Source organism: Tenrec ecaudatus, unplaced genomic scaffold (assembly GCF_050624435.1).
Source record: "Tenrec ecaudatus isolate mTenEca1 unplaced genomic scaffold, mTenEca1.hap1 Scaffold_3770, whole genome shotgun sequence".
Lineage (NCBI taxonomy): Eukaryota > Metazoa > Chordata > Mammalia > Afrosoricida > Tenrecidae > Tenrec > Tenrec ecaudatus.
The window spans coordinates 81,473-95,353 of NW_027459164.1; the positions used below are offsets into that span (position 1 = coordinate 81,473).

A 13,881-nucleotide genomic window follows, 5' to 3' on the forward strand; every position below is an offset into this window, starting at 1 on the left:
TACTTGGGACTGGCCAGAGTCTCTCTCTGACATGTTCCGCTCACAGCGCATCACATTGTGAGTGAATGACACTGGGGCACGGTGGGTAACAGTTCAGACACCCTATTGTCAGAGAGATCCAACTCCTGGCAGCCCTCTGGGCAGCCTAGACCTCCTCAGCACATATATGAGGCTGCAATCTGGTGGGTGGGTTCACGCAGCCCCCTGTTTTTCACAGCCAGGCTTTCAGTCCTGTGCCATCAGGGCTCCTTGATGAAAACCTGTAAATGGTGAACGGCGTGTTGTAGATGTACACACAGTCCTGACATCCATGGGAGTGTCCTGAGGGCGTCTCAGAGTCAGATGAGAGCTGGAAGCTCCCAGACGCCTAGTGTCGCAGCTGACCACTGACCCACTGCTTCCCTGGGTCATCATGTGATGCCGGGCCAGGAGGCACTAGTGTCTACCTGGCAGAGGCTAGGAGACCCCAGACGCAGGGCAGAGCCATCCCCTGCACTGAGGGTGGAAGAGAGTGAGTTACGGAGATATGCTGTATGAGGAGCCAGGGGCAGTCAGGAGCCAGGCAAGGGCCTGACAGTGGTCCATGTGGTCAGGTCACTATGAAACCAAGCTCTGCCATGGAGTTGAGGCTGACTTATAGTGACCCTGCAGGACAGGGTAGAACTGACCCCCATGGGTTTCAGAGATTGTGACTCTGCCTAGTCTTTCAATGGTGGAGTGACTAGTGGTTTGGAGCTGTGACTTGGTGGTAGAGAGGAGCCCTGGTAGCATAGTGGTTACATGTTGGGCTGCAGTGCACAAGGTCTGCAGTTCGAAGACACCAGCCACCCCATGGGAGAGAGGTGGAGCTTTTTGCCCAGTGTGTAACCACTGCACAGTCAGAACTCCTAGATCCCCACAGTGTCAGAGAAATGAGGGACAGTGTGGCTGGCTGGCTTAGCCTGTTGCCTTTGGGGATTGAAAGGTGTCATCAGGCTACACATACCCTGCCTCTCTGGAGGGTTCTAGGCTTTTGAGACTCAACAGGTTGGTTTGAAGACTGGCCCTGTGGTGCTCTGAGTGTGTGGTCTGTGCCTCCCACTGCCCTCACTGTTACTGCAGAGGCCCCCAGCCTGAGGCGGGATGCAGAAGTTTCTGATGCTGCTGGAGGAGAGCGAGAGGAGGCCTGACTGGCCACCCCTGGCTGAGCTGGTGGCCCTGGCTGGAAGGCTGTGCCGGGACCTGGAGGATGACCTGGACAAGGCAGAGCCCCTGGTGGAGGCTGTGCTGAGGAGCCCACTCCGCCCGTACCTGCTAGAAAGTGAGGCTGTAGTCCTGGTGTGCGTGCTCATCCTGGACCGGCAGGAGCAGCACCAGGAGGCCTGCAAGCTGCTGGAGGTAGGGCACCCTGCAGGGTGGGCGGGGAGGTCAGAAGTCAGCGGATTAGAGACCAGGGGTTTGCTCCTTGGGAAAACCGTCTCTTTTGGCCTACCGGCTGCTGGAGCTGGAGGGTCTGCGGATGGGCAGGAGGAGCACAGAGGTCAGTGGATTTGAGGTTGGCATTCTCTTCTTGGAAAAATTCTCTTCCCTCCACTGCTCACTCAGTCCTGCGCCTCCCAGCACTCTGACATGAAAGGTTCGTGACCGGGATTGTGCCTGGCTTGCCAAGCCCCTGGCAGATAAAGAAATGCCTGAGAGTCACCCCAGGTCCTGTCTGCAGAGCGAGCCTTCTCAGGGTGAGACCTCCACCCTCCGCTCAGACTTGAAGTGTCCTCTGGGACTCATGGACCCGGGACATTGTCAACATGCATGTGTGGTCCATGCTTCGAACTGACCATCGTCCACATTACTACTGTGGATGGATGCAGGACTGTAGGGACAAGAGGGCTGTAGATCCCGTTGTCCCACCACCCAGGGGTACCCCTCACCAGAGGTTCTGATGCCAGCATCTTCCCTGGGCTAGATGCTGGACTGGTGGCCCCACAGGCCTGCCTCCAGGGCTCAGCCAGGCTCTCCCTCTGCAGGGCTGCCGGGTGCCCGGGGGCAGCTTGGACCTGGTGGAGGCCTGGAATAACATCCACTACCACATGACCATGAGGAGGCTGGGCGTGGACACACTGAGCCACCTGCAGACCTTCCGCTGCAGGAAGAAGTGCGTTGACTCAGAGTCCTGGGTTGCCCCTGGGTTCGGGGTCCCAGACACACAGGTGAGGGGAACTTGGGAGGTCCCGTGGAGACAATACAGAAGGAGCTCGGGGATGCCATGAGTGGGCACAGGATGGGGCACCGCCAGCTCCTGTCCCTGAGCACCTTCTCTGGGCCCTCATTTCCATGTACACAACTCCTCGTTGGTCCTGAAGTGAGCACAGAGGAGCTCCTGAGGAAAAACCTGGGGGCCCTTTCTTAGGGGCAGGTCCTGGCCCTGGGACAGAGTGGACAGAGTTTGGGGTCCTGTCAGACGACCTTGCCCTCTTGTCCTCACCCAGGAACCCACCGCCCCCGTCCCTCTGTCCTGAGGGCCTAAGGAGCCGTCACTTCCCTGGCGACGTGCGCAAGAAGTTGCGGGATTTCGCCTTGGCCGTGAGCACCTACCCAGACAAGGCCCAGCGGGTACGAGGGAGCTGGCCCCATAGCACCCAGAGGCCATGAGCAGCTCCCTCCTGCTGGGTGTGGGGGGACCTGCCTGGGACGGAGGGTCTCCCTGGATGGGCCGTACAGGGAGGACTTGGTCGCTTGTCCCCCAGGGTAAGACTGGCCCGAGTGTGGAGGGTGAGGCGGCCGTGCTCCTTTCCCTGGAAGAGCCGTGTGGGGTGAGGCGAGCACAACTTATTTTGTCCCCACAGGACACCTTGTCGTTGGAGACCAGCCTGTCGGGTGATCAGGTCTACAACTGGTTTGCCAATTACCGCCGGAGACAAAAAGCTCTCATGCAGCGTTTGGAGCCAGACCTGGGGACAGCTACCCAGGATGAACCTGCTGCCTGTGGGAGTGCTCCAAAGCCTCCTTGCTCCTCAGGGGACCCCTGTGCCACCCCTGAGGGTGTGGTGAGGCCCCAGTGGCCAGGTGAGGGGCTCCAGAGCCCAGCCTACTATGGATTGGGGTGTTGCTAGTCCTCACGGACTTTCCCCCTGACTGAGACTGGGACCTCTCTGTGATCCACCCCCTATGACCCCTCCAGATGGACCCCACCTTAATGCTCAAGCAGGGCTGGCCCATCGGCGGGGGGCTGCGGTCCACAGTGGTGACAGCCGAGGATCAGGACCCTACCTGTGATCCCTTTCCACATGGTCCCACCTCCTATGACCTCCATCATGACTGGGACACCCTTCCTGTAACCACTTCCCCAAATGCTCAGGCAGGATCGGCCCTTCAGCTGGGCTGGGGTCCACAGCTTTAGGTAATTTCTCAGTGGGGAAAGAGGTTGCTGAGATTGAAGCTGGGAAGTGACTAGACATGGGTCATATGTGGTGGGTGCTGGGCCTGGCCTGGGTGGGGGCCTGCATTCCCTTAGTGTGTGGAGGGCTAACCCTCACCCTTGTGGCGGAGGGTGGGAGGTAAGCAGCTGTGGTTGGCGCGGCTTGCTCTGTGCTCTATTGATTCAGAGGAGGGATGCCCGGGATATAGCTGGTTGGGTTTGGCTCTCACTTGCTGGGATTCCTTGGCAGAGCTTGCAGGAAGGAGGCCCAGGTTTGGGCTGCCACTGAACATCCCTGTTTGTCTGCTCTGTCTCTGGGCTTGGCTCGTCCTGTGCTCCGTTCTCCAGAGCAGGCAGTTGGCTTTGACATCGTCTGTGGGGTTGTCAAGGTGGAGCCTGCAGGAAGGAGGCAGAGGCTTGGGCTGCCGCTGAGCCTCCCCATCTGTCTGATGCTGACTTGGCTCACCTTATGCTCCTTTCCTCCATCCCTTGTTGGGGTGTCCAGGCAGAGCCTGCGTGAAGGGGAATGGGCTGACAGCCCTGTGCTCCAGGGACCGGTGGGAGAGCAGGCGGTTCGGCCTGGCTCTCACTTGCTGGGCCCCTTGGGCAGAGCCTGTGGGAAGGGGGCACAGGCTTGGATGTTGCTGAGCCTCCCCCATCTGACTGTTGTGCTGCCAACAGGACTTGCAGAAACCGCGTCTCCACAGACCATGGAGGCCTCCCAGGGACTGTGGGCACCGTTGGCCCCTGCCTCAGGCTTTCCTGAAATACCTGCAGAGCCAGCAGCTCCCAGGTACTGTGCCCCACAGCCTTATGACAGGGCTGAGAAGGAACCCAGACCCCACACCGGCTGGAGTCTCTTTCCAGCCTCTGACCGAGGAGCCTCTGCCCACGGGAAGTGGTGTTTGCTGTGTCAGCAGGTCCCTGCTACTTGGTGAGATTGACCAGGAGGGGCCTGCCCCAGACCCTGTCCGCTTCGTCCCGGTCAACCCTGGCCCTGGATTCTGCCCTCTGGCTGCTGGCAGCGTCACAGCGGATCCGTCTCCAGATCCTTCAAGGTCGTGGCTGATGACACTGGCAACAGTGTCCTCCAGAGAAGCCTCTCTTCAGATGAGGGGTCCAGTCCCAAGCCAGGAGCTGAGCTTCACCATGTCCTGTCCCGACGCAGCCCTAGCAGGTGGGTCTGCTCGGGCCAGAGCCTCAGTTCCCCATGGCTAGGGTCAGGCCCGTCCTCTCCTGTCCTGTGCGGTGTGATTACACCCAGAACCAGGGCAGCTGGACAGAACTGCACACAAGTAGTTCAGATGTTTTTGCACTTTTTTCTTTCCAAAGTAAAATTCGCAAATGGCAGGAAGTAAGAGGATGTACAAAGAGTGAGGCTGAAAGGAAACTGCGCTGGCCCCTCCTCCAAGCCCCACGTGACATCCTCTGACATCCCTGTAAGGTCCCTCTGCCCCTCTGTGAGGGAAATAGCAGGGCTTAAGGGTCTGTCTCAGTCACCCACACAGCTTTCAATACCACCACGAAGCGTTTGAGGGGGCTTCGGGCATTTATGGAGAAATGGAGGTCCCACTAACTCTTTCAAGGCTCCTGCTTGTGTTAAGATACAGATTTTGTGCCTCAAATGCAGCAGTAGGTTATGACCTCCTACCTTGTAGAGAGGACGTGGAACACCGTGTGTTCGCCCAGTCATCAGGATCTCTACTTTTCTGTGCTTACTTAGATCTTTGTCCTCCAGCTTCCTGTTGTCTTGGCTTTCTTGATGCCCTTGTTAGTTTCTGATCCTGTCTGTGTCTGTCACACTTGACTCTGACTGTCAACTTGGGCGTCCCAGTTTAGTCACTACTGCTTTGAGATGCCCTCTCGAGGCCAGGCTGGAGCCGTGCATGGAGAGCTGGGGCATTGCCCTGGGATTTGGGCCTCTGTTCCCTGGGTTTCACACCAGGTCATTCCCTTCCTGAGGCCCTCAGGTAATGACTGTCTTTAATCAGTGTTGTGAGAGAGGGGCCAGGAAGGTAGATTTCCGAGTTCTTGGGTGTTTGGTGGATGTCCCACTCTGCCCCCACGCTGATGGGCAGTGTGGCTGGTGGAACTGTGGTTGGAAACCGTTTTCCCTCAGAAATCTGAAGCTTCCCTGTGGTTGTGTAGCATTTCTCACTTTTGAGAAGTGGGACCTCATTCTGATGTTCACTTTTCTGTGTGTAGCCTGCTTTCTCTTGCTGAGAGCTTTTATGGTTTTGATATTTTGGGGTTTATTTTAGAATTCAGAAATTCCATAGTGATGGCCTTGGCCCTAGATCTTACGAATTCATCTTACCATTCAGATTTTCAGTGTAAAGTACCTTGGCCTCCTTTAAACTCTGGGAATTTGGGGGTTACATTCTTTTGATGAAAGTCTTTGGCAGTTTCTTCCATCCGGTTCCCTGTCTTCTCTTCATAGCACATGCTATTTGGGTGTCAGAACTCTGAACAAGCTCCCAAGTAGCCTATCTTTTTCCTGATTTTTTGGGTCTTTTTATAGTGTGTGTACTGTGGGTATATCTCTTAAATTCTATCCCTCAACAATCCTATTGAAGTTTTTATCTCAACAGTTATATTTTAAGTTCCAAGAGCTCTTTTTTGGTCGGCGAATTTTCCTTCTCGTACGTCATGTCTTTCTTTAAAGACAGCACAGAGTCACCGTGCTGAAAAGAACTGGTTGATGTTTAACCCCCAGATCAAGAACTGGCATTGCTGGGGAAAGAAGTCCAAGCAGCTCTGAAGGTGTTGGCATAAACCAGGCTCCAGGAGTGGTTTGAACGCCAGCAGAGATGCTTCCACAAACGGATGCAACACTGGAAGGACTGACTGGTCTGTGCCAAGAAATTTGGAAAACAGCTACCTACCTATTTGGCCATCCACTGGAAGAGAGCTGTACATATGTCCGCTCCAAGAAGGGTATTCTAGTAGAATGTTCGAATTATTGAAAAACAGTATATTTTATTTATTTATTTATTAGTTGGGGTTTAGCGCAGATGTGTATTTCATATCACTCCATATTTCAATCATGGCGAGTAGAATTTTAGAATTGCTACCACGACAGTTCCCAAACAATCTTTCTATACTAACTCTTTTTTACCCTCTGACCACCACTGTATCCCATCCCCATGAACCCCTAATTCTACATGCTGTCCCTATCAGTCCATCAACCCTGGGTTTCATTGAAGAAGATTATTAATAGCTCGTGCAAATTTAAAAACATTGCTGACTGTAATACAAAAAGCAGTTGTAGTGGTACTGAAAGGGAACTGCCTGACATTCAAATTGGATTTATAAAAGGGCACAAAACAAGGGATACCATTAATGATGTCAGATGGATCTTGGGTGCAGGCAAGAATACCAGAAAGATGTCTCTCTGTGTTTTATTGACTATACAAAGGCATTTATCTTTGTAGGTCATAATAGATTATGGATAGCACTGCCAAGAATGGGAATTCCAGAACATACCGTTGTGCTCATTTGGGAACTCCTCATAGACCAAGAGGCAGTCAGCCAGTCTCATAGTTTACAGTCACATGGCTTACAGTCAAGGGAGGTGCTCGCTAAGGCTATGCCCCTGCACATATTCACTCTGCACATGAACAGATCATCTGAGAAGAGGGACTCTGTGAAGGAGAACACAGCGTTGGGATTAGAGGGTGATTCATCAATAACCTGCAGCATGCAGGTGGCACAGCCGTGGCTGCATGTGGAAAGTCACAAGGACATGGAGCGCTGACTGAAGAAGATAAAGACTGCAGCCTTCACTCAGGATGGGTTGCATCTCAAAAATTCTTCATAACTGGACACCTTTCATCAGCAACCCGAGTAACAGAGAAAATGTGAAACTGAAGGATTTCAGTTTGCTGGTATCCACAGTTCCCTCTCAGGGTAGCAGAAGTCAAGAAAGCAGATGATGGGTTGCATGGGCAAAACTGCTGCCAAATACCTCTTTAAAATCAAAGATGTTATTTTGAGGACTGATGTGCACCTGACCCAATTCATGGTATTTTCTATTGCTTTACATGAAGACAAAAGAAAAAAGAATTGTTGCCTTTGAATTGCGGTATTGGCGTGTCATACCAACTGCATGGACTGTCAGAAGTTTAAACAAGAGGAAAAAGTATATCCAGAAAGCTCCTTGGAAGAGGGAATGGTGGTATTCCGTCTTATATACTTTGAATGTCACATCGGAAGGGGCCAGTTTCTGATGAAGGGCGTTATGCCCGGTAAAGAAGAGGGTCATCCAAAAAGAAGAGTCAATTAGCAAAATGGACTGAGTGACCTATTGGCCATTGCAGTGGGCTGAGACACAGCCAGAGGTGTGAGGAAGGCACAGGACTGGGCATGGTTTCCTTCCACTGTGTGGAGGTGATTTGACCAGTACCCCCTGCTTTTCCTTGATGCTCCCCTTTCTCAGGGCTCCTGGTGCATGACACCTTGCCTTGTGCCCCGCACCATCATCTAGGGGGCTCCGTTGGCTTCCCAACGCTGCAGGCCTGGGGTCGCTTCACCCGTTTGTCCTGTTTCAGTTGCCCCCCTTTGCTGGTTTGGTTCATGGCCTTTTGATATTCTCCGTCTCAGAGGGAGAAGTGTAACACTGTGCTACCGTTGCTGAGACAGAGTGGTCTGATTGGCACTTAAGCCTTATGTCCTGCAGTGGAGAGGGCCCCAGGGGGGAGAGAATGGGAGAAAGCAGATGTGCCCTCATAAACCAGCCTGAGCAGGTGATCTTGGTCAGGAGGTTCAGGGAGGCCAGTTAGCCTGTTTGGTTGCTCGAACATAGATGTTACTGTGTCGATTCAGAGGCTTCTGCAGGCAGTGAGCCTGGCTCAGCGTGGCCAGCCTCAATGTGGAGCTGCTGCCTCACACTCCCTGCTCCTTCCCTGTTTAATCTGTGAACCCTATTTCCCCAGGATTCACTGACATGCCTCGTGGGAGCCCCCAGACCATTTGTCTGGAGGAAGGCCCAGGTACCAGTGGTGAACATGTGGAGCTACAGGCGGGGAGCTTCCCGGTGACACAGCCTGCATTGCCACCTCTGGAGTTCATGCTTCCCCAAAGGTAGTCTCACGGAACCCCATGGTCAGAGTCTGTCCTTCCCCAAAGAGTATCCCAAAAAACCCCATGCTCAGAGTTTACTCTTCCCTGAAGATCGGTGTCCATCCTTCCCCAAAGCTGGTGCCACAGAACCCTACGGTGGGAGTTCATCCTTCCCCAAAGTTAATCCTGCAGAGCCCCGAGTCTGAGTTCATCCTTCCGCAAAGGTGGTCCCATACAACCCCACAGTCTGGGATATCCTTCCCACCAATGACCCTGGAAAGTGAAGGGGACAAAGGCCCAGTAGGAGGGGGTCCAGCCTTCTCTTTACTCCTCAGAGCACACAGATTAGACATGTCTGAAAGTTACAGCATTCATCCCAGGTTGATTCTACGAAGAGTTTGGCTTTCTGGTAAACAGGAAAGGCACCCACAAACACCCGGGCTTATGTGGGCACCATCCCTGGCCTGTGTCTGGGTAGAGCTTGGCCTCACTTGCCCATGAGGCTGCCCAGGTTCCCAGCAGCCTCTTCCTGGTGTTTTCCTTTAGCCACACAGGCGGTGGGGCTCTGAGCAGCAGCATCCTGGTTCTGCATTTTAGATTGTGGTTTTGAAAGGGCTTCGGGGTTTCAGGCAGCCTGGAAGAGATTTTCCTGTTGATGGAGGGTGGGTTTGATGTGCACCTTCCTCATGGCATTTCCTGAGGGGCCCTGGCTGCACAATGCACTTCTCTGCTGGTCAGAGGTTCAAACCCACCAGCTGCTCCCCAGGAGAGAAATGTGGCAGTCTGCTGCCATAAATATGTTCAGAAACCCTAATTGTGGCACTTCTGCTCTGTCTGACACAGTCATTTGGGTCAAAATTGACCCAGTGGCAACATTTGTAAAAATACTATTTCATAGGGGCTTGAGCCAACTTCTCTGGCAGCTCTGGGTTTCTGCACAGGAAATGGAAGTACTCAGTTCCTGGTGAAATCACTCTAACGAAGGGGAAGTTCTCGGTCCCTGGTTACTCCCTTTGTAGATACAGCTCTGCCAGAAGCTTTTTCACAGTGTGGTTCTTCCAGCAGTGAAATTTCTTGAGCCCCCAAAGTGAATGCCCCAGGGCACTTGTGTGAGCAATGTGCCCACCCGGGGTACGCCTCTGTTCAGATGCTGCTCAGAGGTGGGATGAGCGCCATCAGAGGTGCCTTCAACATTTTGGTGGCCTTTTCTGTTCTTCGGAGGCTGACCCGCAAATCCAGTAGGGCACCTCCCAGTTGTTCCTGGACCTGAGCCAGGGGAGGCAGCGCATCCCTTCTATACTGGATGCAGGGACCGAGAGCCAGATGGGGTTTGTCCTCGGTGTGTGGAGACCACAAGTCCACTATGCAGACTGCAGGTGGTATGCCTTGTGGGGCACACAGACCTTGCCTTGTCCTCTGGTCCACGTGGAGTGTCCGCTCGTCAGCTCTCTAGGTCTTCAGGGGTGTATTCAAGTTCAGATAAGTCAAATTTTCAGTTGGAGTCCAGAGTTGAGGCTTGTGAGCTGGAGGGTCTCTGCTGCTACTTGAGCAGCGAGCTTCAGGCAGAGGCATTGGCCCAGTGGTTGCCTAGGACCTGGGGTGTCTTGGCTTTTGGGAGCTCGGGTGATGTGCCTTTTCTTTCTGTTTTTCTTCCTTGGAAATGCCTGTCCAGGTCTTGGAACAGTAACAAATTCCCTGGGGCTGGGACCGGCATCAGCCCCACTCCAGCTGCAGGGTCCGTGTGTCACAGGTAGGAAGGGGGTCTTGGACGAACCCCCACATGTGTTGCCACAGAAGTCGGGCCTCTGCCTGCTGCTGAAGTCAAGCCAAAAGGTCTGCTCCAGTGCAGGGTTTGGTGAGAAGAGAGCGTTTTATTGGGAGCAGACTAGCACAGGGCACAGAGGGATTCTTCTAACTGCCTTCCTGACTGCAGACAGGAGGGGCTTTGATGCCACTGGGGAGGGAGTGTGGAGAATGTTGAAGTGGGCTTGGGGGTAGGGTGAGGGTCTGGGAAGGGAGCTTGGTGAAAGTGGGGTTCGATTTAGGGTCTGGGAAGGGAGCTTGGAGAATGTTGAAGTGGGGTTTGTGCATTGGTCAGTCAGTGTCATGCATTCTGTACTGGTGGTCATCCCTGGGCAGTGGTCCTCATGTCCAGGCTGTGAGACCACCAAGACAACACAGTGTAGCGGTTTTTCTCATTTCTCTCTGACTCAGGATAATCAGTTTTAGTCTAGTTTTTCTTAAGCATTCTTATTTTTGTTTGAAAATAAAAAACTAACGATCTATTTTAAAATTGTTTAAATCATTTCATTGGGGGCTCATACAACGCATCACAATCCATACATACATCAATTGTGTAAAGCACATTTCTTCATTCGTTGCCCTCATCATTCTCAAAACATTTGCTCTCCACTTAAGCCCCTGGCATCAGCTTCTCATTTTCCCCACCCTCCCCCTACCCCCCTCCCTCATGAACCCTTGGTAATTTATAAATTATTATTTTATCATATCTTACACTTGCCAACGTCTCTCTTCACCCATTTTTCTGTTGTCCATCTTCCAGGGATGAGGTTATATGTAGATCCCTGTAATCAGTTCCCCCTTTACACCCTACCTTCCCTCCACTATTTAAATTTTCTTGCTAAAAGAAAACTTGGATGAAGCAAATGGAAATAATAAAATTATGTAAATTTCAGTTTATAATAAAACTAATCTCCAAACCCACTCTTTGCCATCTCACTGAGTGCATGGATGCTACTCCACAGCCTCCCTGGACACTTGAGACAGCCTGTCCTGACATCCTGCCTGTCTGTTTTTCAGACCAGAGTTGGCCCAGGCTGTGTCTTCCTTCCCCGGAGTCACGTCTGCTGTGGAGCTGAGCCCACCCCTTCTCACCGGCCAGGTGAGGCCTCCCCCAGGCCCTGTGTGACCTCTCCTGCAGTCCCAGTGCCTGGCCCAGAGGAGAGACACTGCTCCTGCCTGTGCATAGCGCCCCTGAGGTGCAGAGGGACTTAGTACTTGGTGGTGGTGAGGGCTTGCAGGTGGAAGTGGAGGGGGGGTTTTTGAGGAGAGGAGGGAGTGCACTGTGTGGGAGCCACTGGGCTCAGGAAGCTGGTGAAGTCTGGCATCCAGGACGTCCTCTGGGCTGGAAAGTAAGGACTCTGAGGACACCTGGAGGTAGAGGAAGGTGCTGTGCTTGGTTACAGGTGCAGCGGCCTGCTGTCCAAGCCTCCAGTGATGCCGTCTGGGGGGTGCAGATGCTCTGTGAATTCTCCGGCAGCAGTCTGGACTGAGCTTCTCTTGGGAGGTGACTGGCACTTCATGGGGAGCACATGTGCCTCGTCTGGATGTTGAAGACAAGCTGCAGCTTCTGATCCACAGAAGAAGCAACTCCCAGAGCTCCTTGAGAAACGTAGTGATGTTCCTGCACACGGCTGTGTTAGAATAGTTGGATCTTGGACTAGTTTGGTATTTGAGACTGTTCCTGAGGTCACAAGGTAAAGGCAATTTAGTTTAACTCAGGCAGGGACAGACCAGAGTCCACTCTTTGGACAAGATCTGATCAGTTCACACTGCACTGCCAGCCACCTTCCCACCTGCACTGTGGTGCATAGGCCAAACCTCCCCCAGTTCTCTTTGTGGTTGTCAACGCTCAACATTTGTGTATTTTGATTGCTTCTCCTCTGAGAAACCTAGAGGCAAACCCTTTGGTGATGGCCCAGGTAGAGTAGGATAAGGGGTTTCCACTTCCGTTTGTAGTTCATTGAGTTTATGATAAAAATGTTCGCTAGCATTAAATGAAAATTTATTAAAGCATTCATGATCTGAACTCTCCTCTTCATTTCCATCTCACTACTATGTGCATGCACAGCTTTCCATCCAGCCATCCACACCGCCATCCAGTCACCCCATCCCAGTTGTCAGGTGCTGTTGAGTGGGTTTGACCCCTGTCGACTTTCAATGTTCAACATTGCGAAACACGGCCTGCGCCGCACCGTCTTCACTGTTACTGGGTTTGAGCCCGTTGTGGCCTTCAGTGTGTCCATCCATGTCCTTGAGGGTCTTCCTCTTTTTCACTGGCCCTCTGCTTTACCGAACAGGATGTCTTTTCTAGGCACTTGTCTGATGATGTCATGTCTGACTGTGAGACAAAGATTCACCATCCTTGCTTCTGAAGAGCGTTCTGGCAGTCCTGCTTCCAAGGCGACGGTTTGCTGTTCATCACGTCTGTGGTCCTTTCAGCCTGATTCAGAGTCCCAATGTAGGTTTCACAGACCGGATCTTTACAGAAGCAGGCAGCCGTACCCTTTACCTGCAGAGAAACAGGTGCCTTGGAACTACCAGCCTCCCAGTCAGCAGCACCCATTGGGGTCATTGTCAGAGCAGAGTCTCTTTGCATCCTTGGCTACCACTTCATGAGTTGGGTGTGTACTCAGGTACCTGTATGCTTCTGAGGTGCTCACAGATTGGGTTCCAGAAAAACTTTAAGCCCTTGCTGATGGCACAAAACAAGCAGACTCTCCACCTAGGGGATGCTTTAGACTAAGGATGATTCCATATCCCATGTTTGGTACCAGCCTCCCTAAAACCACAGGAAAAATAATTATTCTTCAGTGAATAAAATGGTTGTTTTTTCTGGAGTCAAGTGGTTAATGCCTGCCTCCTCCCGGCAAGTTTACTGCCCTGTGTGTAGATGTGTGAGTCCGCTGCTATGCAGGGTTCCCTCCCTGAAGAAAGCTCCCAGTACTCTTCCAGAACCGATGAATGAACTGATCTCCTTGGAAGACCCTGATAGACAACATCTACTGGCCTGAACCAGTGGAAATTTACTCTTGCTGACCATTCAGTTGCTTGACTGTTTTGCTCCATATTTGATTTATGGCTTATGAGAGATTCGACAGTGTATTAGGCAGGGTTCACTAGAGAAACAAAACCAGGATATTTGTGTTTGTTTTGTTTTTTAATAGGAAAGAGCTTTATATACAAGGGCAATTGAATATTGAGAAAACATTCCAGCCCAGTGCAGATCACGTCCTTAAGTATGCTATTAGCCTATATGTCCAATAACAATCTATAAAGTCCTCTTTAAGACTCACTAAACACATGCAATGACGCCGAATGCAGGAAAGTCACAGGCCAGTGGGTGGACAGTCTTGTGGATCCAGTGGTGGTGTAAGCATCTCAGTGCTGACAGGGGTCTCCACATGTTTTCTCCAGCTGCCAGGGCTCTGGCTACATCAAGGTAAGTCCATTTGGCTTTTCCTCTAGAATGTCTTGCAGGGAGTGAGCCAAAACTTAGGATTATATATAAAAAGATAGGTTTATACATCGAGAAGGAATATAACATTAACCAAGCAGTGTAGAAGACTTAGTTGAACTCACTTTCATGCAACCGTTAACATACTGGAAATCCTTCAACTGAACTG

General features: G+C 52.2%; 1 protein-coding gene across 1 annotated transcript; it reads left to right on the forward strand.

The window, feature by feature from the left end:
• Window positions 1-1,122: 1,122 nt before the first annotated feature.
• Window positions 1,123-11,357, forward strand: LOC142436513 (anomalous homeobox protein-like; the record flags this gene model as incomplete). The annotated part of the gene is made up of 6 exons (XM_075540117.1): window positions 1,123-1,377; window positions 2,004-2,131; window positions 2,466-2,589; window positions 2,823-3,042; window positions 8,329-8,476; window positions 11,276-11,357. Coding segments are annotated over exons 1-6 (957 nt in total), but the record flags the coding sequence as incomplete, so codon positions are not given.
• Between the last annotated feature and the right edge of the window lie 2,524 nt (window positions 11,358-13,881).